Source organism: Semicossyphus pulcher, unplaced genomic scaffold (genome assembly GCF_022749685.1).
Source record: "Semicossyphus pulcher isolate SPU_LCO1_2020_fin unplaced genomic scaffold, fSemPul1.0.p SCAF_14, whole genome shotgun sequence".
In the NCBI taxonomy this organism is placed as follows: Eukaryota; Metazoa; Chordata; class Actinopteri; order Labriformes; family Labridae; genus Semicossyphus; species Semicossyphus pulcher.
Window position 1 is genome coordinate 10,765,306 of NW_027211648.1, and position 26,758 is coordinate 10,792,063.

The following is a 26,758-nucleotide window of genomic DNA, read 5'->3' on the forward strand; positions in this document are numbered from 1 at the left end:
TTATTATGGCCCCTTCAAACACTGACTATATGTATCCTGTGGGTGTTTATCTCACCTTGTTGTCTCTGGTGTTCTCCAGCTCCTGTTCCAGTCTTTGGATCTCATTGCTAAGGTGGTCGATCTCCTGATTTTTCTCCTCGAGTAATGCTGAGGGGAGGGTCTCTTCCTCTGTATCCTCCACCTCGCTTTGTTCCTCATTCTCCTCCTTGAGTATGGTGAGAGTGGACACATTCTCCTGCAGGCAGAGTACATACCACATTTAAGTTAAAGTTTCCATTACTTCTTTTGATTATTGTCTTTTAAAGGGCAAGTTCGCCGATTTTCAACATCAATCCTATCATGCTATTAAGGGGAGCTAATGCCATTATGGTAGGAAAAAAAATGCAATTTGGCTCTGTGCCTTTGGAGGACGCTATCCGCTTCTCCAATGGGCCCTGGAAAACCTCCGCCAGGGACCTCGCTAAACTACACTTCCTCAATCTAAGACCCCCGCCTCCAATGTCATGTCTCGTTCAAAATCGTCAGGTTTGAAATATAGATTGCAAACCACCGGTATACTCTCGTCGTATTTCAGACTCTGTCCCGCTCTGAGCCATTGCCTGCAGCATAAACGGTAGTATTTCACTCCAGCGTCTCTCGCTGGGCCGTTCCTTTCAGGGGAGGGGCACAATGCACCCTGGGTGTTGTAGGAATGTAGAATGGGCAAAACCACGAGCTGTTTGTACAACTTTCTCCACAGCTATGGCGCCAATTTCAAATATTATTGCTTCTATCGATTACAGAGAACACCAGCTTTGACTGACAGCTGCTTTTTCCAGGGGAGAACTGCTCCTTTAAGGAAAGAAATGGTTATAAAAACCGAACACCTAACAGACCTTTTGGAGACGTGTTGTGTTTGTTTTCATTCCTCCTCTCTTCAAAAGTCAGCCTAATTATAAGAAGTCTTTTGGCTGGGCACAAAAATAACTAACAACTTTCTCCCACCATAATTATGTAAATAAAAGTTACACATTTTATATCGTAGGTAAATAAAACATCTTCACATTAAGACAAAAATAGCACTTACCTTTAGGGCGGCAATCTGTTCTTGGAGCTCGTTAACATGAGCTAGATTCTGATTGGTCAGTAGCTCCAGCTGTAGTGTGAGGTGCTTTAATTCAACCTCTTTGATGTTCAAGTCTCTCTGCACATTCTCCAGCTGGCTGAGCACGACCTCGACCTACAAGATACAACATAATACAAAAAAAGGACTACAAGATAAATATGAAGTTCTATATTTGCAGAATAGTTTTTGTAGTGGGTTAAAAATATTTCCACATTTAGTACTTTGAAAGTAAAGTCTGCATACAAATACATATTTGAACCAAAAGGTGGCAGTGCAGCCGTACGCAAAAATCATCCATCAGCCAAAATCATTTTAGCTACAAGACATCAGCTTTGCATGAAAACATACAGACCTCTTGCTCTTTGTTCTGCAGGCTCTGCTGAGCGGTGTCCAGGGCATCCCTCAGCTCCTGGGTGGGGTCACGCGTGTTGTCATGGTAACAGTGTCTCGTCTCATCCAGTTTGGACTGCAGGGCGGAGATTTGAAGCCTGTTGGACAGCTGCTGCTGCTCCAGAGCCTGCTTGTCCTGACAAAAGGGAAGTTTGTGTGCAATTTGGTATAAAGAGTGATTTAAAGTTTATATACAGCAGAGTGTTTAGTGTGTATTTTCTTACTTGTGTCAGTTCCTGTTCCCTCAGCTTTGCTCTGTGCAGCTCTTGTTCCAGGTGGCTAACGGATCTGTTACTCTCAGTGCTGTTGAGCAGGGCTTGCTCTAGCTCTCTTATTCGCCCAGCTAGCTTGTCTATCTCATCATTGCGTTCTAAAAGGTCACGGTGGGCTTGCTGATTGGCTGTGAGCAAGGAGGCATGATCATCCGTCTTGTCTTTGATCATAGCTTGTAGACTCTCTACCTGCAGAGACATAGAGGTGACAACATTTAAGATACATTTCTACTTGGAGAGTTTTAAGTAGAAAAGATTTACGAATAGGAAGCTACGAGATCTGAAGATGAATAAGCCATTCCGATTCTGCAGCCGCCGGAACCAAACAATGAAGTTAAGCCATTCCAGAGAGCAGTGACATGGAGGTGAAAGACAAACGAAGTGCGAAACAGAAGCAAATGAATATTTAAAAATGGGCGATGAAGTGGAAATGAAAGTAGAACTTATGGCAAGCACATATCAGCAGTAAGAATGAGTCTACGGATGATTGCACAGGAATAATGATGTACGATGCACACCATGCAGAGTCAGAGGAGCTAAGAGAAGTATGCTAGTTAGACGTCATACCTGCAGAACCAAGTCCTCAAACTACAGCAATCCGTTCGGCACAGGGATAAACACATGGCAAACGTCAGGCTCAGTAGCAAACAAACAATGCATTCATCACTTCAACCTCTGTGAGTAATACTACATATACTTTTGTTAGCTGGTTCATAAAACACTTCACACACACACACTGCAAATGTATGACACTGTCCCATTGTGAAATATTATCCAGGTCTCACCCTGTGGCCTTTGTTATCCACACTGACTGTCTGTCTGAGTTGGGCCTCCAGCCTTCGGATCTCCTGCTGGAACTCGTCTCTCTCATGTTCACGCTCGACAGCCTGCTCCTGTACGCATAAAGAACAAATGATGTGAAAGATTGCGTCCACTACATTAAGCAGCAGCATGAAAATATTGTCAGTGACACCCGCAAACGAGAGAGGACACAACATCATAATTGCAATTCTAACTGCAAATTAAAGGAACCAATTTATAATGAATAACACTTCATTATTTAAACTTATTAGTCAAATTTGAAAAAACTCACCTCTATAAACTGGCGGTCGTGTTTCAGCTGTTTCTCCAGTGCTTGGACATGCTGGTGGAGGTCTTCGGTATGGGTCTTGTGGTGCTGCTCCGTCTCCAGGCCCTTCGTTTCCTGCTCCTCCAGCTCTCTCTCCAGGGCCCTGAGGCGCAGGGACAGAGAGCTGCGGTCCTTCTCCGCCTGCCGCTGCAGGTCCAGCCTGTCCCGGGCCAAGCGCTCCGTCTCTGCCAGAAGAGCTTTAAAATAAAAAGGAGGAAGCTTAGAACAGTTGCATGAACACAAAGGGATTTTAAAAAGCAGACAAGACATACGAGAGGAGTTAAATACATACAGTTATTGCACATAATGCGCCTTTCCACCAGAAAAGGCACTGAATGAACTGTGTTTAAGAGGTAAAATGACACAGCACTCCACGTCCTAGCTACAAGCTAATGGCAGTGTTACAAAACGGCAACCTCACACAGCACTGCAAATATACGGCATATTCATCCCCACTCACTCATACTCCACGCTGACCTACAAACCTGTCTCAGGATCTAAAATGAGCCAATGGCCTACGGAGAAAAGACACATCTGAGCACAGACATTATATAAGTGTGCGGTCAAGCGCACCAAACAGGTCATGAAACATTTTATTCATACAGGGATGCATGATTTTGTGATTTCTCCCCTCACCTTTCTCCCTCTCCCCCAGGTCTGTGGAGAGATGCTCCTTCTGGCGCAGGAGGAGCGTGTGCTCCTCGCTGAGCTCCTGATGCTTCACTCTGAGGCCGTCAAGCTCTGTGCCGAGACCCTGCATCTGATGCAGCTTCACCTTCAGGTCCTCCAGCTCCTCCACGAGTCTCTCCTCCTGGGCCTCCTTCTGCTGCAGGGACTCCTCTAGGACTGCTTTCTCAGCCACATAGCCATCCAACAGCCCTGAACACATAGTGCAAGGTCAAAGAGTTTATACAAGAGGAAACTAAACATGTTTGGGATAATCACAATCACAGCAATTTCTGAGGCTGATTATGACTGAGTAATATATAAACATCAGTGGTGAAATCGGAGCGTGTGGAGGAGCAAAGTGTTGTAACAGTCAGTGGATTAACTTGGCAGCGTAAGATAGGTCAAGAGACGCGCAGCCAATGAGGATATAGTCCTCACCCTCTGCTTTGTGCAGTTCCAGCTGGAGTTGACTCTTTAGCTTCGCCCCCTGATCGAGCTGCTCCAATAGGAGCTTATGCTGCTCAAGGAGCTGGGCGGAGTCTTCTCTGCCCTGAGAAAACTTTTCCTCCAGGCAAAGGTGGACGTCATGAGTCTGCTCCAGCTGAGAAAAAAAAACACCCACAATTACTACTTAACAATACAAATCAAACCCTGTTTGAAACAAGAAAAGTATGTGGATGGTTGTGATATCAGAGGGCGTATGCTCTTTTACCTGTGTGTTGGCCTGGTTGAGCAGCTCCAGCAGTGTATCAACAGTGTGTCGCAGTCTGCTGCAGGCGCTCAGAGCTGCTTCTTCTCCCCCAGGACTGATCCGAGTGTCTGAAACAAGCAGGCTCTCACAGAGCTGGTGGGTCAGCTCCAGTTCATCTGAAGACAAGTCTGCAACTGAAATACATTGAAAAACGTATAAACAAAAAGCCCTTTGATAAACTATTTATGTATTATTAATATCTCCAACAAGAATTTGGAAACTAGACTGAGCCACTACCACACTGTGTTACAGAGCATAAAATGGGACTCTGATTCCAACAGACCTGACTCTTGTGCGTCTTTGTTTGCTGTTGAGCTCCTCTGATGGGGCGCCTGCTCAGATGTTTTGGTTCTGGCACTGATCTTTTGTCCAATCAGCTCCTCTGTTGTGATAGTGCTGCGAATCATCTCAATAAGCAACTTCTTCAGCTTTTCATTGGCCTGGTGCAGTTTAGATCTGAGAAAAGAAACACCAAACAAAGTTAAAGATTCTGTTTAAAGAGCTGGCCATATCCCCAAGTCACCATTAACAGCTAGCACTGTAAAGACACTTATCAAAGTATACAATTCACATGGCTACACATGAAGCAACGCACACACGCAGAGCATCACTCACCTTTCCGCTTTAGCAGTCTGCAGGTCATCAGTGAGCATCTTCAGAAGGTTCCCTCCCTCCTGACTCTCTCGCTCCCTTCGCTGGAGGAGAGTGTCCAAAGTGTCCATCTCTGCACGCTTCCCTTCTAACTCTCCCTGCAGACAGCCAACCTCTGCTCGCAGCTGGAGAAATGTAAACAAAGAAAGCTTGTTAATTCAATCATCACATAACACGAGCCTGTTAACTGACCCCTCCCACCTCAGCTACATTGTCATGAAAACGATGCATGTGTGCAAACGTGTGCCAGAGAAGGGAGAAAAAAAAACAGTGCTTTTAATTAATCAGACTTAAAGAGATATTCTCTAAGATTTTAGTTACATTCTCTTTGGCGGCACCTATGGTTATAAACGGTAATTGCGGGAGCACACCTCCAAGATATCCAGACAGTGTTGGCTCCGGTTGTAACTCTTGATTTTCCTGGCTGATGGTCGCTTTCCTTTTTAGACGGTTTGCTTCATCTGATCATCATCATCTTTGGATTTTCACTTATTGTTGAAGTTGTATCTGTAGTCGTCGATCTTTTCTTTGTTTGTTCAGCCATAGTAGATTACTGTTTACTCGCAACACTGTCAGAGAGCGGAAAAGCAGCCGCTAAGCTCCGCCTACCCTCTCTGGCAGACCAACCACTGCTGGCTGATGGAAAACGCGTCAGTAACTGGGCGCCGCTTGTGATTTTTTCCACGAAAGTCACACCAGACACCCAGTCGGTAATACTGCAAATACAAAGGCTTTCATCAGTGGGCCATAGACTCAATCACAATTGTGTTACCTCATTCGTCAATAGATAGTGACTTAGCAGACATTTATTTTAATGAAAATCTTCAAGATTAGTACTTTAAGTGTTAAAGTTCCATGGACATATTCATTGAAATATATTGAAAATATGGAAACATTAGCCTTTAAACAAAATAATGGCATCAGGAGGCCGACATTAAAGAGGAGCACTTGCATTACAAACTATTACAAGAAGGATGATATACCGCCAGAGAAAGTCTGTCATAATCAAATGCTCTGCAGAGAAACACTGAGTGTCTGCAATAGCAGAATGACAAGCGACGAAAGGGGAGATTGTTTAAACGTTGTTCAACGTTTAAACACAAAGGTCTCAGTCCAGGTTGATGTTTGTAACAAGTTTGAACACAATTCTCTACAGACATTCCTGAGCTATTTCATTCACAAGAATGGAACGGGAATAATGGCCGGAATAGTGTTTGTCAGGGACTTTTAAAGTCACAGTGAGGTTGAAGTCATCACTTCATCATTTTGTTCTAATAGACGTTTGTGTGACATTGTGTCATTATTATTATTTTGAGACATCAGTGACCTTAACCCTTAAGCACCAAAATCAAATCAGGTCAGTGGATTCAAGTGGATGTCTGTGTCTAAATTTAAAACGGACAGACAACTCCACAACACAAAGCCCTTTGCCATGGCTGTCCCAAGCATGGAGGCAAAAAACAATCACATGGCCAACAACATCTAACCTTTGCCAGGAGCATGAAAAAAAGCAGATGGCATATTCTGCAGTCAAAAGAAAAATCAAAACCAGAGGATGATTGTCAGAGAAATTAAACCCATTCAGCCACACGACAAGCATTATCCACAGTCTCCTCTCAACCCAGCTGTAAGCACACACACTGACTGTAATCATCAGGCATCCTAGGCAGGAATACCACTGTTAATTTCCAAACAAGAGCAGGATTGAGGCGACCAAACTTCTAAATCAATGAGTCACTTTCTCTCAGAAAACACTTTTCTTCCAGGTGTGGATTTATTTTCTTACCTCTTGCTCCTCCGCCTCATCATGCTCTCTCTCTCTCCTTTCACTACGACTTACTTCCCTCTCTTTTCCCTCTGCCTCCCGCTTTCTCACATCAAACATGTCGCATGCAGCCACCTGCCTCAACAAAACAATTTGGTTACCCTGACAACAGCACCCTCCCAACCACTCTTAAGCTTCTCTTTGCTAACCTCATGGGGTGAGTGTGTGTTTTAATATTAAACTATGAAGAGCCAAGCCGGGCAGGTGCCATGGAAACATAAGTGTACATACATACATGCAGCAAATTAATGCTGACTAATGACATTTTATTATGCATTCAGAAAATTATAACAACAATAAGAAGATTGTGGGACGGCAGAAACATTGTATTCATAAAGTGACTCGTCAAAGGCTGAAATAAAGGCTTTAGATGGTAATGCAACTACCTTGTTTGTAACCAAGTGGCGAGTAAATGATTAACATTTTAACAGTTTCAGGATGCTTCACTTCACTTCACAAAAACCAACAAAAAACTTTGCTACAAAGGCTTTAACAGGACAGGAAGAATATCAGGATGTTCACATTTTTTTTAATGTGAGAAACACACTTCCTGTTCAATTCAAATCGATCCGTTATGTCATGAAAATATTTGATTCTTTACTAAATTTACAGCATCGAGTTTGAGGGCTTTTTTGAGTTTGAAGCACATTGATTCTTAACAGGATACAAAAGGTAATCATATTTTTCTGCCTGGATAATCGTGACATAACATTTTCAAATTGTCCCATCTAAAGTCTCTACTGACATGTTCATTAAAGTAACAATCTCAAAGATTTTCATTCAAATAAATGTCTGTTTAGTCACTATCTATCACTGAATGAGGTAACACAATGGTGATTGAGCCTATGGCCCACTGATGAAAGCCTTTGCATTTGCAGTGTGTAGTATTATTCTGGACTGGGTGTCTGTGGCGACATTCACAGAAAAAAAATCGCGTCTGCAAGTGTTGCGAGTAAACAGTAATCTACTATGGCTGAACAAACAAAGAAAAGATGGATGACTACAGATACAACTTATAAGTGAAAATCCAAAGAAAAAGAAACAAATTTGACGCTCAGATGAAGGCAAACAGTCTAAAAGGGAAAGCGACCGTCAGCGAGGAAAATCAACCGTAACAAAGGGAGCCAACCGTAGACGTCTGCTCTCACAATTGCCTTTTATCGCCATAAGGTGCTGCCAAATGGCCAGAAACAGAGCTTCGAGATGATCAGTTTAAACGAGATGAAGTAAATAGTAAAATATGTCCATTATTTTCCTGAAGCCAAGTTTCTGCCTTCAAATGTCTTGTTTTGTCCAAACAACAGTCCAGAAACAACATATTAAGATTACACAACTGATAAGCTGGAAAGAGGGTCATTGCTTGAGTAATCGCTAAAAAAAATTAAATAATTATTACTGATTTATATTCTGTCATTTCACTATTTGCTTTATTATCATGTTAGCCCTAGTGAGTGAGAGCACGACACAAACAAACAAAGAAAAACACAAACAGCAGATGTGTGTGGGTTATTCATTGATATGATAATCTCTTTAACAAGATGTAATCCTATGCAAGGAAAAGAGGGAACATGGCCTGTGGATGTCACGCATAAGCAGGAACATTGTTCCCCTCACTCACAGCTCTTTCACCATCACAATAACTTCTCTTTCATTTCACCGATTTGGTTTTTTCAACCATAACACCCAGCAACGCAACACATCTTTCTCCGGCCTGTCCAAGCATGCCCATAACAAAGTGAAGCTGCAGGCGTCAGCAAGCTTTTCATCTGCACCAAGAACATACAAAAAACCTTCTCCAACCTTGTGTTTGTGTGTGTGTGTGTGTGTGTGTGTGTGTGTGTGTGTGTGTGTGTGTGTGTGTGTGTGTGTGTGTGTGTGTGTGTGTGTGTGTGTGTGTGTGTGTGTGTGTGTATAGTACCTGGGCCACCACAGCATCCAGCTGCTGCAGTTGGGCAGTGAGCTGGCTCATTTTGCCCGTGTAGCTCTGCTCCTTCTCCTCCTGTTCAGATGTGAAGCTCCGCCTCAGGTCCTCAAGCTCCGCCTGCTTCTGCTCTTCTGACTCCGTCTTCAAAGGAGTTGGTAATGTAGGGACATCGATTAAAAGATGCAGATCAACATCTTAAAAAGCTGCTGTGTATTGTCGGTTTACGTGTTCCTCAGCTAAAGAAAGCTCTGACCATGTCTCGCTGGCTTATGATTGAAATGTCTGAAAAAAGTACATTCTGCCTTCAAATCTTCTGCATCAGAGGATAAAAAGCTTAGATCCATCCATTTAGCCACTGCTCAGATGGCAGCGACACAAACACATGCACACAGCGCGGCAGATTCAGAGAACAGAGAGACAGATGCACAACAACACTTCTACGTATATGATGGTGGGATTATGTGGAAACTGGGTTTGAATAAAGCTCCAGTGGGAAAGAGTCCAACAGAAAGAACTATCCCTGGGAATGAACTGGTGCAGCTGGAGCTTAGAGCGGCCAATGTCAAAACAAACGCACACGCGTGCACATACACACACACATTACAGCCCTCCATAATCCAGAGCTATTACATAATGATGTTTCAAACAGGCACTCAAATAAATACAGAAGTGTAAATTAAATGGGAGGATCATAGTCAGATTGTTCACATAATGATTATATGCAGACATCACAGCTGCTGCAGGTGCTTGATTGCTTTTTTTTTTATAGCAAAAACATGGCCTAAAGCTCCACGCGCTGCCATGACTCTCCTCATCACTCTGCTCTTTACCTTCAGCTGATTAATCCGGTCCTGCAGCCTCTCCTCTGATTGGACTTTTAGGAGCTCCACCTCTTCTAGGAAGTGCTGCCGTTGCCTTGACGACTCCTCTTCGAGCTCCCTGCGGCATGCTTCCAATTCTCGTGCAGAGACGCCCCTCAACTCCTATAGCGCACACATGTTGTGTATTTAGTTTAATACCACAATATCCAGGGTTGGTCAAATGCTCACGCAGTGCTTCTCAGAAAAAAAGATCTAAATAAATACTCTGTGCCTCTACACACAAGTACACCATTATAAAGGATGAACAATAACTCTGTGTAATCCCCTCCCTAATGGGGTAAAGAGCCACAGAGACAAAAACTCTACTGACAACCATGAAACAACAACTCAGTAGTAGAGCATAGCATCTTAATACACCCTGTAAAAGACACAGATTCATACATGCATGCTCACACACACCTGTAGCTGGAGCTGATGCTGTTGGATAAGTTGCTGTTTCTCAGTAGTGTAGGTATGTGAGAGCTCCTGAAGAGCAGTGCTGTGTTGTTGTTCAAGCTCTAAAACCTGCAAAAGTGCACAAGATGCAAAAAGACAAATCAATTTTTCTTCTGACACTTAAAACATCATCAAACTGGAAAAGTCCACAACAAGTCCAGAACAGGGCTGCACAATAAATCGCAATTGTATTGTTAGACAGGCTTTCTCACTAAGCATCGGATGGAGCCCTGGGTACAAAGGCCATGCTTTCACATCAGTTTGATGCAATCAGATGAAGTCAAAGCTAGCTACCAGCTACCCTCAGATTAAATGGTGTCAATTAATTGGTGAAAAACAACCTGCAGGACATGTTGCAAACATGGTTATTGTGTAAAACATCCGGAAGAGCAGATAGAGTTATAGCCAATATGCACTCACTGTTTGCTATAAATAAACAAATATTAAAGATTTGATTATGTATCTTTGCATTCTGTTCTGGCAGAATTAATCATTGGCATGCTGTAGTATGTGATGTGCTAACCACCACAGATATGTAAGCAGGGACTAATGTTTTGCTACGACGCGATCTTGAATATTAAGTGATTTTTTTAGATAGATTTAAAAAGGTATAACCTCAAACTTTTTCATTTAAATAAATGTCTGTGAAGTTACTATCTATCGCCGAATGAGGCAACACAATGGTGATTGAGCCTATGGCACACTGATGAAAGCCTGTGGTGACATTAAAAAAATCACAAGCAGCGCCCAGTTAGGGATGCGTTTTCCATCACCCAGCAGTGGTTGGTTTGCCAGAGAGAGTAGGCGGAGCCAAGTGGCTGCACTTCCGGTTTCTGTAAACATTGTTTGTTCAGCCATAGTAGATTACTGTCTCCTCACAAAGAAAAGATCAATGACTACAGACACAACTTCAAAAAGTGAAAATCCAAAGAAAAAGAAACAAATTCGACGCTCAGATGAAGGCAAACAGTCTAAAAAGGAAAGCGACCGTCAGCGAGGAAAATAAAGACCAGAGTGAATATTTCAAAGTATCATGCCGTGCAATTACATGTTTACCAGATTGCACTAACATTCTGTCATAAGAAGAAACGTCAGATGTTGAGTAAGACAACCAAAGTAATGTGTAAGTACCTGCTTCTTTAGTGTCTCCAGGGCTTTGCAGTGTTCGGTATCTAAGGCCTCTTTTTGAGCAGCCAGCTCAGTCTGTAAAAACAAAATCAGGAAACTATTTGATGGAGGCTGACAATACGACTTGTCATTTACCTTTTTTTTTGCTTATTGGTTGAATGTTTACCAGATTCAGAGGTCCAACAACCATCTTTATTATTATTATTATTTATTATTACCTTGTGAACGTGGCTGAGCTCTGCTGCCATGGCACTAAACTTCTCGATGTGCACCTGAGCCAGCTCCTTCCTCAGGTCCTCCCTGATGGACAGCTGCTCTGTGGCATGCCGCTCCATTAGCTGCCTATGTTCTGACTTCTGGTGATTCAGGCCTTGAAGATGCCTTTCTTCTAGTCGCACCGTTTCATCTCGCAGTGACTGAGATAAAAAACAAAACAAAGTATTGAGTAATTCAAAAGTTCAAACAGTGCTAAAACAGGGCCCGGCGTTAGGTTTTACTTGTTGTGTCCTTACTTGCACTTCCTTCAGGTATGTTGCCTCCAAAGTGTCCATATTACCCAGCATCCTCTTCTCCAGTTCATCCTTCTCTTCCTGGTGTTTGCGTGCTAACTCAGCCTCTAAAGCTTCCAGTCGAGCCTGTGCGGTCTCCTGGAAAACGGCCTCCAGACTTTGAAGGTCCGCCTTTCGTTTGGAATCGAGAGCCACTTCCAAGGCAACAAGCTCAGCGTTGTGTTTGGACTCAAGCTCAACGGTCAGAGCTGCAAGCTGATCTCTGTGACTGGCACTGAGTGAGTCTAGTTGTGCTTTGTGTTTGGCATCGAGTGCGTCCATCTCTTGGGAGCGTTTGTTCAGTAGCGTTTCTCTTTCACGTTGCAGCTCAGTTTGATGTTTGTTCTTTAGATCTGCCAGAGAGGTTTCATATTTTTGGGCCAAAATCTGCTCCAACGCGGCTTTTTCCTGTTGGAACCTGAAAAACAGACAAAATAAAAGTGTTCAAAGCTGATATAAACAAAGCATCTTCAAGGGTCCTCCAGATGAAACCGGAGTTTCTTTTACTATGATTAAAGTAAAAACATCATATGAGAATCTTCAAACAGTCATTTTTTACTTTCAATTTTTAAAAAAGGTTTGTTTTGCCCTATACTGCTTAAAATTAAACCAAAAATGAATCTACAGTAGATTGGATCTGTTAAAGGGGACATATGTTAGCTATGCAGTCCATTTTCTATTATTCTAATGTGTTTTTGAATCACGTTGGTAAAGTTTGTTTCCTTTTTAAAATTGTATACTTATTTCAATGTAATTATTTTTGGGAGCCTCTCCTTCCCTCCTGAAACAAACAAGCCGTTTTGCGATTCAAAGGTTAGACCCCCACGTGGGGGAGCGGCTGCACTGCACTGTCACTCCAAAGTTGCAGAAAACATGGCTCTGGGATCGGTTATTTGGCCTTATATGTACGAGCCAGATTCGGCAGGAGGTATCGGAATGGTAAGTTGACGACGACTTGCCTACAAGCTAGTGCAAGAAGGCAGTTGAATGACGGTAAATGACGATTGGTCGAATTCAGCGAAAGTGGTTCTACGTAGAAACCTGCAGCTGTTCTGAACGGCCGATTTCAGAGGCGACCTTTTTAAAAATGTAATTCTGGAAACACCCAAAAATGTGATACCCATGAAAATATGAGAATATCCATATAAAAGATATGGCCCCTTTAAAAGCAAACATGAGGTGTGCTTCTTTCTCTGTTATATTGTAAACTGAAAACCTTTGTCACAAAAACAACAAATATGAAGAAGCCATTTTGGAAATCTTAAGGGGAATTTTCACTGTTTATTTTTACATTTTACATATAAATAATGAAAAGAGAAGCTGATTTAATAAATAATGCAAATAATCACCAGTTGCATCTCTGCATGTGCATGTCCTGGTTTAATATAGCAACACATGTTTAGAGAGTCCTCTGACAGACGATAACCTTCAGCTGTAATAAAGACTTAAAGGATCTTGAGCCCCGATAGAACTAACCTGTCATGTGCTTGGCGTAGCCGCTCCTCACCCTGCTCCTGGAGGAGAGCAGTGAGCTCCTTGATGTCTGTTGCCATACAGCTCTTTGCGCTTTGCAGCTGGCTGTCGTACTGGGCCTCCAGTCTCTGCCTCACTATGAGGACTTGTGGGCCTGGAAGACAAACACAATATGTTACAAACTGCACTAACTACATTTATTCCATTTCCAATATACCAGCCTTTTTTAGCCTTTCAAAAAAGGTCTTACTGTCATCGTTGTCCAGTGCAGCCTGTAGAGACTTTAACTTCTCCCTCTCCTCCTGAAGTGCCTTCTCAAAGCCCGTCCTCTCGTCCTCCATCTCTCTGTCACGGTCTGACTTCAGGGCAGCGAGCTCCGCGTCATGCTTCTCTTGGAGATCTGCATCATGTTGTACACTTAGGGCAGCCAGTCTGTTCTCCAGGGTGTGGATGATGGTCATCCTTGCCTGAAGCTCCTCAGTGTGACGCCACATCCTCTGGTCAACCTCCACCTAATTAAAATCATTAATATATTTTAATATGACCCATAAGGGCATTGTGGTATTTGATATATAGATAATCTGATTTTCTCACCTCAACCTGTCTCGCTGCCTCCAAACGCAGTTGGGTGATTTCTGCGACAAAGATATTTGAGGAGTTTATAAACTTCATGAACTTTTCATTACTTAAGGTACTGAGCAGTACCAAAAGTTTGAATCTTATGTGTGTGAGAAGAACCTTGTAAGTGACGGTCAGAGAGTTTGGCTCTGAGTTGCTCTAGCTCCAGTGCGTGACGAGTCTTCATCTCCTGCAGCTCCTCGTAGTAGAAGTCAGTGAGGTCGGAGCGCACCTGAAGCACAAAAAAAATGAGTGATTAAAGGGGTTTACTCTGCCAGTTGCTTGCTAGCTTGGTTAATCACATTAGCCCATATCATTTCTAAACTGTGTACTGTATGCCAAGAACCTCCAGTTAATATGTCAAAATAGATGCATTACGATTGAAGGTCTGAGTTTATGTCTGACCTGTTGCAGCTCCTTCTTAAAGGATAGAGCCATAGAAGATCGTTGACTGGCAAGCTCCTGTGTGTGTTTCTCTTCCAGCTGATGGCGCAAACTGTCAAGCACTTCCTAAATGGGACATAATGTGATGCTTTAGGTACTTTGTCATCAAGACCCCTAAACTTGTGCAGACAAAACCTGCAAAAAAATTAACCCCACAACTTTGTTGTGTTGTGTGTTTGATGAAGTCTCCAGCTCAAGTTTGACAGACAATTTTTGAAGACGGCTGTGGGTAGATAAATCTTTCCTCGTATAGCATGTGCACACCTTTTGATTCTCCAGTTTGATGCCAGTATCAGGAAGCATGTGATCTCTTTCCTCGGCTGCGTGGCTTTGAGATATGGAGCTGAAACAGAGACCACAGACACACATTAAAAAAAGGTTTAGAGAAGTTTGTAGTGCATGGAGTCGATCTTACATTACATCCTAATGGCATACTTTGTTAGTACGGATTCCTCCAAGGCACCCTCCACCAGCCTCAGCTGGAGCAGAGCGATTTCCTCTCTGTAGCTCTCCTCCGTTACCTGCAATCGCTGCTCAAAATACCTGAAGGAGGATGGAGGTAAAACATACAAGACAGGATCAGTGAACGGGTAGGGAGAGGAAAAGGGAGGACTTTTGAGAGCATAAAGTGCATCAAGACTTAAAAGGTGTGTGCCTACATCCTGGATTATCATACCTCCTCAAGCTTTCCAGCTCAGCCTCATTCTGTTCCTTTATTTCCCGTTTTTGATCATTAAACTCCGTCTTCAGGCGCTCAATGTCATCAACGCGAGATGAGCGAGCGAGCAGCTGCTCCTTCAGCTCTGTCAGAAATTTAAGAGAACAAGACAGAAAAGATAAGAACACAGTAACTGGAGATTCACAAACAGTGGAGAGAGAACTGATTTTTCTAGAATGTTCTTGTCCTCTTGGTGTCATATAACATCACAAACATTAATAGGGCAACAGTTTTGTACACCTCGTATGTGTGAATATTTAAATATGTTAACTGTGAGTATCTAGATAAATGTAGATGAAAATACACAGCTGGAGAGAAGATGTCAGGCTGGTTTTATCAATCTCACCTCCCAACTCTTGGCGACTAGTCCTCATGCTCTCCAGCTGGCCCCACAGATGACCTACTTGTTCTTCTGAGCTCTGTTTTAACAGGGTCTTCTCCTCCTGCAGGCGCAAAACCTAGTTCACAGAGAGGAAAAAGAAAACGCATTGTATCTTGAATTAAATTTCAAAATGTGTACGTTTCCTTATTCCTATTATTTATAGACTGGGAGTGGGTTTTATAGACTCGTGTAACGATTTAAATGTATATTTATTAAACAAAAAGTACAAATTTGTTGATTTTCAACCTCAGTGCTATCATGCCATTATGGGAAGCTTATGCCATTATGGTAGGAAAAAATGCAATTTGGCTCTGTGCCTTTGGAGGACGCTATCCACTTCTCCAATGAGCCCTGGTAAACCTCCGCCAGACTAGGTAAAACGCATTATCTGGCGATACCTGAAGGCCAGGCAGCTCGCTAATCTACACTTCCTCAATCTAGGACGCCGCTTCTGATGTTATGTCTGGTTCAAAATAATCAGGTTTGAAATGTAGACTGCAGACCAGAAGATTTTTTAGACGATCCACCGGTATATTCTTATCGTATTTCAAATTCTGTTCCGCTCTGAGCCGTTGCCTGCAGCGAAACGGTAGTATTTCACTCCAGCATCTCTTGCTGGGCCGTTCCTTTCAGAGGGAGGGGCGCAATGCACGCTGGGTGTTGTAGGAATGTAGAATGGGAGAAACCACGAGCTGTTTGTACAACTTTCTCCACAGCTATGGCGCCAAATTTCAAATATTATTGCTCCTATCAATTACAGAGAACACCAGCTTTGACTGACAGTGGCTTTTTCCAGGAGTGAATTTCTCTTTTAAATATATATCAAGGGTTGTTAATTAATGTGAGACCCAGTGTAGTGAAATTGCTTATAAGTAGTTATTTAGCTACATGTTAACGTAAACTCACCTCTTGCTGCAAATTCTGCTCCTTCTCCTGTAGGTGGAGCACTTGCTGCTCTTTCTCCTGCAGCACTGTCTTATGACTAGAAACCAACTCCTCCAGAGCACCTGGAGCAGACAGAGATAAGCAACAACAATTTATACAGACTCGAACAGAAACTACATGGAAGATTTTTTTAACAGTGAAACTTGGTGGCCATGAGAAATGTGAATACTTCATGAAGATACAAAGCTCTAATATTAGCAGACAGATGCAGATTATAATGACTGCTTTTATCATTGGAATAATACATTTGGAGGCGTGTGCAGCTGCAATAGAAGTTTGCACTCTGAGTGAGTGCAGGAGGGGAGCATGATGAGTTATTAAAAGATGGAACTCACGGGCAGCAGCATCTCTGTCGGCCCATGCTTGTTTCAGCTCCTCCTCTAGTTTCTGGTTCTGCTCCTTACTGGACGTCTGGACTTTATCCAGCCGGGCCAATGACTCCTGCAGCTGTGATTGGGTCTGAGACAAAGCTGCCTGGGCTTCAGTTAGAGCTTTGTTGGTCTCTGTGAGGGAAGCCCGGGTGCTGGCGAGTTCAGTCTGGGTGGCAGTAAGGTTGTTCTGGGCCTCTTGGAGCGAAATTTGAAGGGTTGACTGGATGCTCTCAGCGTCCTTACCCCACTGTGACCTTAGAGTCTGAGAGAAAGAGGAGACCAACATTAACTGGTATGTATTTTTAATGCATTTAATATGGTATGTCTTTCAAAAGACACAGTGAACTGGCCTTTCAAAAAAGTACATTTGTCAAAAAGATGTGCAAAAACCTGACCTGTATCTCTTTGGCCTGCTTCTCCTCCACGGCAGCTCTCTCCTGAGCGACAGATGCCTCCCACTGCTGCTTTAACTCATCTGTGTATACAAATGCAAACAAAAGGAAAAGATTCCCACGTCAGAGAAGTTCAAGGTTACATCTGTCATTATGCTATACTTTGCCATTAAGGATGTGGGTGAGTCACCCTTAACGTTGCTTATGGCGCATGTTTGAATGCACATGAAGGCAAATAACACCGACTGAACAGAAAAGCACTTTCCACATCACTCACTCATGTCTTGTTGGTGCAGCTCACGCAGTCTCTCTTGCTGCTCCTGGTTCTGCTCTCTGACCTGGTCCAGTTCTAACTGATGCCGGGCCTGCAGGAGGGAACTTTCCTGTGCAAACGTGTCCCTCAGGGAGGCCTGGACCTCGGCAAGAGCGGACTCCTGCTCCTGCTGCAAGTTCACCTGGGAGTGCTGCAGCTGGGTCATGTGGACGCTGGTCAGGCTAAGGTGCAAGGCTTCAACTTCAGTGGTCTTTTGGAGCTGGAGTAAATTGAAGGTACAGTTTGTGTGAGAGATTTGCATGAGGCAAGTAGTAACTGCGTGTTACGGGGAAAAAGAGGGTTTGTAAGTTACGTTTATACATTTATCTGACAATGTTATTCTCCTATTCTCAGTCTTGAATCTTCAAAATATAAAATACTTGTATTAAGTTACACTAACTGATATAATCCCGTTGACTAGAGGACAGTTTTGTAAGAAAAAAGCTAAGAAGACAAAGAAGTGATGAAGATGTCACACTGTGCCCGTTTATGTAGAGAATATACATCTAGTATACCTGTGCCTGCTGCAGCTCAGCCTGGTGGGCAGCCTCCATGCTCTCCCTCAGCTTACCAAGCTCCTCACTGTGTTTGGCACTCAGCTCTGAAACCATCCTCTTGTGCTCACGTTCAGTCACCTGGGGGAAGAAAGAGAATTGGACACATAAGAAGCTAAAAAATAATCCTTACTAAAATAGCAAAATAAAACAATGTGCTGCATCTTACAGAGCGTGAAATATGTAGCATTAAGGCTCGGGTACCTGTTTGATTAGACTGATCTGTCTCTTCTGCTCTTCCTCCATAACAGCTTGCTGCTTCAGCAGTTCTGACTCCAGGTGACTGTTCAACTCTGAAATCTAGGAATTTATGCAGATAAATACATCAGGAAAATTAAGACTAGGCAACCACAGAGCATGTCAACAAATATTTAAAGGTGGGGTATTATGCTAATTTCAAGCTTAATATTTCACTCTGTGATACCTGTGGAGTAGCTTAGCATAATTTACAGTTAAAAATACTAATTTTCTCACACTGGTGCTCTATGCAGGCCCTTATACAGCCTCTGCCGGAAACGACTCAGTCAGCTCTGGCCCTTTAAGAAACCCCGCCCCTACAAGACCACTTTCTTCCAATTGGCCAGCTCTCAGAGGCAGAACAGAGTGTTTGAGGCACGCCTTCTACCCTGTGGCCATGTTACAGAGTTGTCAGCAAAGAGCAAACGTCACTTTTTCGGTTTGAAATTAATGTCTGCTGCTCTTTTCCTTTGGAAAAGTAAACACTGATGTCTTTCCTTCACAGCCAAAGAAACACCTACTCCAAGACATTCTTAACCAACTTGACGAGCAGAGCTGTTGAGCAGAGTGGTGGAGTGAAAAAAATTTCAGAGGCAGACTGAGCTGCTGGGTGGGCGTGTCCTTGAACTGTGCCAGAGGCAGGAAGCTCTGCTGTGTCTCAGGCAGATGGCCAAATATAAAGTTCCTCCACTTTGTGACATCACAAAGTGAAGCGTTTGGAGAAGTCAGTCTGCAGGCTGCTGTGAACGGCAGGTTTCAGACAGAGACTTTTGAGGAGGGGATTACTCCAACATACTTTTACCTACAGATTTGAAACTTCACCCAGGTTTAGTCTGGACATCCAACATTGTAACATTGTATATATGTCTTAAAATGTGAAACAGCATAATACCCCCTCTTTAATCTAAATGCCCTTTAAGATAGACCTATAAATAATATATCCAGCTCAGTAAAAAATCTGATCACTTGTTGACACGTTTTTGAGATATTTGCCATCAAACAAACAAATAAAGAGTCTATGAAGGCTTTCAGTGCACACATACAATACAAATTATGTTATACTATGTGTAATCAACAAACACATAACACACAATACACAAATTAATAACTAAATCTAAGCAATAATGGGGCAACAGAAGGGGTTCCAGGAGAAATCAAATTAAACTTCAATCTATTTTTTAAACTCCCACCTCTTGTTGATGTTTCTCCATCAGGTGTTTTATCTCCTGTTGGTGAGACGTTTTCAGCCTCTCTGTAACCTCCTCAACCACCATGATCTGCTTCTCAAGGAGAGCCTTCACCTCCTCCTCCCTCCCCTTCCTCTGCTCCTCCAGGTGACGCCTCACATCAAGAAGGTCTTTCTCCTTCTCCTGCCTTTCGTACTCCCATTTCTCCTTCTCTTCAGTAAACTGTAAATATATTGTTCATCATGTTTATCCCTTGAGAAGTAATTTTCCTTAAAACAAAGCAAATAAATCAACTGTTTTGGCTTTATGTATCTCACCTCAACATCTTTGTCTTTTAGCAGGTTTTCAAACTGTTCCAGCTCCTCCTCTAAGACTTGTTCCATTTGTTTGATCCGCTCATCCATGTCCTCTTCCTTTCTCCTGTGCTCCTCCCTCTCCTGCGCTGCCTGGGCTTGGGCCTCCTCCAGGTTGGCCAGGTTTTGTGTCAAACAGAAGATCTGAGAGTCCAATTCGTTCTTCTCTTTTTCGGCACCGTCCAGACGGCTCTGGCTCTTCTCCAGCTCTTCCTGCAATCTTTCCACCTCTGTTTGAACATTTACAACCTGCGCACGAGTCGTTTCAAGCTCCTTCAATGTTTCGTCAAGCTCCATAGTCCTTTGATCTAGTAGGGCTGCTGTGGTTTTGTGTGTTGTTTTTGTCTCCTCTAGGTCCGACAGGAGATTTTCACAGTGAGCCTTGAGAGAGGAAGGAAGCAAAATTTTATTAGCTATTAGTACATTTTCATATCAATGCATAACTCCTTTACTTGAAGCCTTTAAGCTGTATAGACTTGCTTGTTTACATTCTTTTTAAGCTGTTAACACAAACCCACTTGTTATACTGTTATACCTGTAATGTCTGCAGCTGGCTGTCATCCTTCAGCTCTGGACTCTGACACTGTTTGGCAGAGTCTGTAGCCTGCTTCATCTCCTGCAGAGACAGCCCAAACAGCTCCTGCTGTTTTTGATGAGACAGGAGTGCAGCCTCCTTCTCCTGCTCATTTTTGAGCTCCCCTACCAGCTTATCTCCCTCGTCTGATGGAGAGGCATCGGCAAGCAGCAGCGAGGTTTTAGCAGCTTCCTTTCCCAACAACATGGCTGCAGTCTGTTTTTCTCTTTCTTCCATTAAGGCACTCAGTTTGTTCTTTAGGTTGTCTTGTTCGTGGGTTTTCAAGTTCATCTCTTCCTCAACGTGCATCCTCTTCTCCTTCTCCTCTTCAAGTTCCCAGAGAGCCTGCCTGAGCTCTTCTGTTACCTGGGCCCACCTGAACATTTAAAGTGCACAAAACGCTTTGAGAAAATACTAAACATATGGTCACTTTGCATGAGTTAATGCAGCTACCTGTATAACCTAAGTATATTAACTCTTTTTTAAAGCTTTCGCACAAGTTTTGATACAACTTTCACAAGATAATCAGGATGAGCTTGTTTGTAAAATGCTTTAAAAACAAATGCACAAAGAATGTTGATATTAAATATTAGGATGAAACCTTTGCCGTCAAAATAAAAGTTGGCACAGTTAAAAAAAACAATAAAAAACTCAAGTATTGCATATGAATGTATCTGGAAAAAACTAATTAACTGCGTGCCCTAATTAAGTTCATTACCTGCTCCTGGCTTCCCCCAGCTCTTCGGCGCTCTTAATGACTTCCTCCCTTAACACATTTAAGTCCCTGTCCTTGAGATCCAGCTCCTCACGGAGCTCCCCACACTGCTGATTCAGCAGGTCTTTCTCCAGGTCCGTCACCTCAAGCTGCTGCTCAGACAGTTTACTCATCTCCAGCTCGCCGGAGGCGGAGTCGTGCAGCCACTGAGAAAGAGGGCTGGAGTTATTAGCCACAGGGATGCCAGGGGAGAAATGGGGGCTAGAATTGTTGGGGAGGTCGTCGTTTTCTTCAGGGAAACGGTTTGAAATTGACAACAGAGGCTCATCTCCCAACACGTCACTGTTCAGCTCAAAACTGTGAAAAGAATCAGAGAGATAGATTATTTAAGTAGCCTATAAAAAAGACAGATATACATATAACTATTAGCATTTATCTAACCTGTAATCTGCAGAGATGTCCAGCTGACTGCAGTGTTCAAAGCTTTCATTGACCACTGATGACTGGTTGTGTGCATGAGAAGCTGAAGACAAGTAGCGCTCCATCATTATATCTCCAGGTATTGATACATTCATGCCGTCATGGTCAGGCCCACTTTCCAGATCTGCCTCATCAGTACTAATCCTTTCGTCACAGCTGAACCCAGCTTTCACTTTATTCTGACGATTCTTAGAAGCTTTGAGTCCGATGACCTCTTCCTCTCTAAACTTCAGTTCTTTCTCCCTCTCCTCCAATAGCTGCCTGACTCTCTCCACCTCCTCTATGTGCTCCTCTTTGAGGCGCTGCATCTCCACCTCCTGTCTCAGTCTTTCCTCTTCAAGGTTTTGGAGACGGAGGGCAGCACTGGCCACCTCCTCGCTAAATCTCCTGTGTGCATCTTCTTCCCCCTGCAGCCTTTTCCTCAGGTCCAGCACTTCTATGTTCAGCTTCTCCTTCTCCGCTTTGTGCTGCTGCAGCTCAAGGCACTGAGTTTGGGCTAAACTTAACTGGCTCTGGAGGTCTTGCAGCTGCGTCTCCTTTTCCTTTCTCTCCTCGCTCCTGCTTTTCTTCTCCTTTTCCAGTAGAGAAAGCACATGTTGGTGTTTCTTCATCTCCTCCTCTAGTTCTGCAAATATACGTCTGCTGTTCTTCCTTTCTTCTTCCAGCTCGGCCCTCAGGGAGTCCAGTACAGTGTTGCCTTCAACGCCTGACTGGGCAAGCGACGAATGATCTTTCAGGTTGACGTCTGCATCTTGAGAGCAATGCTCGTGCTGATGTTGCTGTCGATGATTGTTGGGGACTTCGGACCCTGTCTGACTTTTAATGCGTAGAAACTCAACACTGGTCTGTGTGAAAGACAATTCACAGAATACAGTAGTTCAGGTGCTGTGCTTATGAATAGTTAAGTGGGCATTATTCAGCAAAAGATTCAGCTCTTAGCAACACTTACCTGCTGGAGTTGTCTCTGTAGTGCCTGAATCTGTCCTGCCAGGGACTGAGCCTCCAGTTGTACCTGGTCTCTACTGGCCAGCGCCTCCTGCAGGTTGGAGCTGAGCCTTGCAATAATCTCATTACGCTTCTCCACAGCCTGCTGTAACTTCTGTAAGTGTAAAAGTAAGGATTAATTTCTTAGGCATAGACACACATAGTCATAAATAGACACACTGTCCGATGGTTAAGTGTGGCACTCAGTATTGCAGGTTTATCTGCCATCCAGAGCACAACACTTGAGCACCAAAATGACAATTATAAGAAAGAAAATAAGCCCAATTTCCTTGTTGGGAAAAAATTATTTGTCTGTAGTGTTAAGACACCGATTTAAAAACAAAATTGCAACCTCTAATACTGGATGCAACAGGTAAAACACAATCTGACACTAGAGTCAACATGAAGCCTTGAAAGCCTAGAACATCATTTAACACCTCAGACAACATCTCCCCTACTAGAGACACCTGTTAAAATGCCTTCTACATAGTATACAGAACACAGCTGTTCTGCTTGGCAGCACTGATGTGAAGATGCAGCATATTTAATCTGACAGTTACATTCCCCATGGGCTGATGATGACACAGAACACAGACACATAAAATCCACCAGACTCTAAAATCATACACACAGCATACAACCATGAGACTTCCATTGTCTTATGGGTGAGTGAAGTATGAGGCTTTGACCAAACATATAATACACAGCAGCATGGCATGTGAACAGCATCACTGATATTTAGAACAGTTTCAGAGCCCTGTTTCCACTGTGTGAATTTAGAGCCTGGGATTATAAGTAAGTATACATTCATGACATTAAACCCATCTTCTCTTTTGCTTTTTATATCAAGGCATACTTAAACTCAGTTAAGTCTTCAAACAGTACTCAGATACTTCAAAGTGCACTAAGGAAAAATGATACATCATACTGTGTATACCTTGAGCTGCTCTTTGCCAGTGAGTGTGACGAGCTCCTCTTCTCTAAAATCTTCCACAGGGGACAGGCTTTGCTCCGGGGTGGGGGTCTGATCCTTCTGTCGTGGGTTCTGCTGAACCTCTGGTTTCTCCGCCTTCTGGGGCTCCTAAAGGATTCAATTGTTTAAGAATCAGGAATAATTTTTTTCCCACTTCGCCTAAAACGGAAAATGAAAAGTGCCACAAAGAAACAAATAAAACGTGCCACAAATATTTTCATCTAATGTTGTGGCCGAACTTTCCCTTTAGAAAAGGCAGCAGATAGTGCCACAGTTAATCCTGGCCAGGTTGCTATGACAACATGCCCTACAGGCAACGTGATGGTTAGTGACCCATTTCTCTAATGTATGTTTATCGAGCAGGGGGCACGGACCACTTGTTAGTGAACAAACAAAATCAGACGTATACCAGAGGTCAGGTAGTTTGACCTGTGAATAATCCACAGTAATGTCATGCGATGAAGCAATTATAGTGATGAGAATGACCAGCTGTTTTAAATAATAGAAAGGTCCACACAGATTTCTTCAGCCTCATCTGAACTGTGTTATTGATGGATGACTGGTGATCTCTATGCTGTGGGTGGTGTACCTCATGGTTGGTCTTGTTGTTCAGCTTCTTGTCAGATGCTGAAGAAAGCGCCGGTTCTACACGGCGGTCTTGCGTTGCGCCGCCATTCTGCGCGTCATTCTGGCCCTTCCTCTTCTGCGTCTTTTTCGGCGCCCCCGCACCGTCGCCTTTCGCCCGCTTCTGTCGGAAGCTAGCAAGCTGCGCAGGAAAGACAGCGAGAGGTAGATGGACACGTAGGTCAGGACCACTGAACACCACCACACTAAGAGCATGGAGAAGCTCAGGGGTCAAAGGCGAGAGAGAACTTGAGTCCAGACTTATCTCCTCAGTTGACAAATGAAAAATAACCAGAACATCATTGTAAAACCACTAAGCATAAACACATGTGGGTTCATGCTGTTGATAGTCCTGCTGAAGAAAACAAAACAGAGTGTCAGCCGTCATTTTGATGAGTCAGAGTTGTGCAGCAAAAAAAAAAAGTGCCCAATGAAACAAGAAGTTCAGAATGAGGTGATGCTAAATATTCTCAAATCTCTCGAGAGCTGTGTCAAACCCATGAGAAGTGCAGATTTCAGTGACACATATTGGACAACCTCTCAGCAGACCAGAAACAGCACAAGGTTAGAGGAAAAAGGAAGCAGACATCCATCTCTGCCACTTGCCGGTTTTCAGCATGGAACAAAAGTCAGAGACAGTGAAACTGGTTGAACGGAGCATTTAGAAGCATCAGAGAGTCGTCCATGAAATCATGAAAGGTTAAAAAAGTGAAAAACAAACCAAAAAATAAGAAAAATAGAATCTGAGAAGATCATTCTCAGTGAAAAACAATCTCCAATTAAGCCACGGTATTTAGAATTCCAGAGGGACTGCTTTGTCCAAATCCACCTCAGGTCATTTCTCTTTGCAAAATACTCCTCCTATTTTTTTATATCCGCCTCTCTCCCTCTCTCTGCCCATCTCTCTTCTTTAAGCAGCTTAAATCAGATTACAGCAGCTGACATTGTGACAGGGTACCTCATGAAGCCCTACATCAATAACTGACAGTCAACCATCGACTTCCTCTCTTGCTGGTGGTCACATCTGTCAGTTCCTCCTTATCAGGGCAGTTGTTCTAGTGTCCAGATGAAGATCTTGCAGTCTGTAGGCAACAGCACACTGTGCCAACCCTTTTATCCTAAAACTCCCAGCCTCAGCCAACGTACAGAGCAGAGAGCTCCACAAACTCTGGATAGGGGATGGCATGTGTCTAGACTAAGCGAAGAGGGTGGAGACTGGGAGATGCATTCACATGGAGAGGAGGAGACAGAGCTCTGTGTGCGGTGAGCAGCATCCGAGTGTGCATGCTCGATTCAATTGGAGATTGCATGGCCCTGGGAGAGCTACTTGTTGCTTTGTGTGATGAGTCACACGCATGTGCATGACAACAACATGGGTGCCTGTGCACCCATGTTTGTTCTAATGACATGTTACATGCCTGTCATCACACCACATTGTAGTTTTGATTTGTGATATTTAGTATCATACAATGCATTCACCGCCAAGCTATGTTTCTCCTTTGACTCCTAAAACCAGGTTAAAACACTGCCTGTAACAATCATTCCCTCAGCTACACCACACTTAATCCCTCGCCACCTCCATTGCTCATCTGCTTTCACACTCCTTATGACTTAAAACCCCACCCTTTGTGTCTTTCCATCACCCTATTCGCCGCCTCTGCCTGCCACAAAAATCTCAGAAAGACACATTAGCCAGATGAGCTGTGTTTCGCCCAAGGCCGCTTCTGAAATACTGAGGATCTGACTAACACACGGGCTAGAGCTTATTCTGGCCACATCAGATGTTACTGGACTGCTGAATGCCGCTATTGTGTTACCCACAATGTCAACACCCATTGTCCTCATGACTTTTTTTTTTTGTGCTTGAATGTTTGCATTTGTCTGTGTTTATTTTGTAATTTGCAAGAGTACCATCCTTTCTGGAAAGCTTTCTGATGCATCAAATACAGTAAAGGCAACTGACAGCTCTGCATTACCATAGCAACACAATTCATGTGAGATGCAAGTGCATCATATCCAACCTTAACAAGTCTCATGGGCTCACTGCACCACCTGATGGCCTGCAACCAGTATGACAGTGTATGCGAGGTGCATGGCAACATGAGGCATTGAAAATTATTAATGGACAGTAGATTTCCTCTCAGGTCAATAATCCACAGTGATTTATTTAGGAGCAGTGGGGTTAAATCCCAAAAGTGTGCAGCAATCATATCATAGTGCAGAAAAGCAGAAGAAAGCCCTGACTACCAACCCAAGAGAGACAAAAAAAAAGCCAGAAGATTAAAATCACAGAGGAATAATGCCCACAAATCCCACAACAAAGTCAAAGGGCTCGGCCAGTCACCAGTTTCTTTACTTACCGACTGGCTTCTCAGCATGCTGGAGGACTTCTGTCATAAGGAATATCAGTGGTTTAGTTATTTCTTTAGTAATATGCATCATATTGATGCACAACCAGTCTCTTTTGGGTATTACAATGACCTGGAGGCTTTAAGAAAACATATAAGAAAGGCTATTCAATAAGCTGCTCTCAACAGGTGACCTAGTTTTGCATTTAATACCAGACAATGTGGCCTGGTAGTCGATACCGCGCCAGCTATTCTTGATTGTTGGTCCATTACTAATATGGCCAGCCATGGACTTATAAACAGCTGTTTGCCTTTTCATTTTAGCAACACCACGTTGGCAATTTTCATAAAGTTTCTTTTTTTCT

The 26,758-nt window shown here is 43.3% G+C and overlaps 1 protein-coding gene across 4 annotated transcripts in view; it reads right to left on the bottom strand.

Moving 5' to 3' along the window:
• pcnt (pericentrin) overlaps nt 1-26,758 on the bottom strand; it is a 37,854-nt gene that overhangs the window by 10,091 nt on the left and 1,005 nt on the right. The window contains exons 2-43 of one of the 4 annotated variants that reach the window (XM_069661419.1): nt 26,406-26,435; nt 24,011-24,187; nt 23,386-23,529; nt 22,414-22,563; nt 21,426-22,309; nt 20,988-21,341; nt 20,231-20,645; nt 19,660-20,076; nt 19,346-19,564; nt 18,123-18,218; nt 17,880-17,999; nt 17,329-17,584; nt 17,055-17,134; nt 16,624-16,921; nt 16,250-16,350; nt 15,308-15,419; nt 14,920-15,046; nt 14,679-14,786; nt 14,508-14,586; nt 14,205-14,309; nt 13,920-14,031; nt 13,776-13,816; nt 13,432-13,693; nt 13,185-13,335; nt 11,673-12,126; nt 11,379-11,576; nt 11,164-11,235; nt 9,997-10,101; nt 9,547-9,699; nt 8,711-8,857; nt 4,932-5,092; nt 4,600-4,772; nt 4,278-4,450; nt 4,004-4,166; nt 3,533-3,775; nt 2,861-3,093; nt 2,553-2,660; nt 2,335-2,355; nt 1,720-1,956; nt 1,458-1,631; nt 1,067-1,219; nt 56-235 (exon numbers count right to left, since the gene is read on the bottom strand). In XM_069661419.1, the coding sequence (XP_069517520.1) occupies nt 56-235; nt 1,067-1,219; nt 1,458-1,631; nt 1,720-1,956; nt 2,335-2,355; nt 2,553-2,660; nt 2,861-3,093; nt 3,533-3,775; nt 4,004-4,166; nt 4,278-4,450; nt 4,600-4,772; nt 4,932-5,092; nt 8,711-8,857; nt 9,547-9,699; nt 9,997-10,101; nt 11,164-11,235; nt 11,379-11,576; nt 11,673-12,126; nt 13,185-13,335; nt 13,432-13,693; nt 13,776-13,816; nt 13,920-14,031; nt 14,205-14,309; nt 14,508-14,586; nt 14,679-14,786; nt 14,920-15,046; nt 15,308-15,419; nt 16,250-16,350; nt 16,624-16,921; nt 17,055-17,134; nt 17,329-17,584; nt 17,880-17,999; nt 18,123-18,218; nt 19,346-19,564; nt 19,660-20,076; nt 20,231-20,645; nt 20,988-21,341; nt 21,426-22,309; nt 22,414-22,563; nt 23,386-23,529; nt 24,011-24,187; nt 26,406-26,435 (7,986 nt within the window). The remainder of the gene's footprint in view (nt 1-55; nt 236-1,066; nt 1,220-1,457; nt 1,632-1,719; nt 1,957-2,334; nt 2,356-2,552; nt 2,661-2,860; nt 3,094-3,532; nt 3,776-4,003; nt 4,167-4,277; nt 4,451-4,599; nt 4,773-4,931; nt 5,093-8,710; nt 8,858-9,546; nt 9,700-9,996; nt 10,102-11,163; nt 11,236-11,378; nt 11,577-11,672; nt 12,127-13,184; nt 13,336-13,431; nt 13,694-13,775; nt 13,817-13,919; nt 14,032-14,204; nt 14,310-14,507; nt 14,587-14,678; nt 14,787-14,919; nt 15,047-15,307; nt 15,420-16,249; nt 16,351-16,623; nt 16,922-17,054; nt 17,135-17,328; nt 17,585-17,879; nt 18,000-18,122; nt 18,219-19,345; nt 19,565-19,659; nt 20,077-20,230; nt 20,646-20,987; nt 21,342-21,425; nt 22,310-22,413; nt 22,564-23,385; nt 23,530-24,010; nt 24,188-26,405; nt 26,436-26,758) is intronic. The other 3 variants (XM_069661421.1, XM_069661420.1, XM_069661422.1) reach the window with 3 other exon arrangements.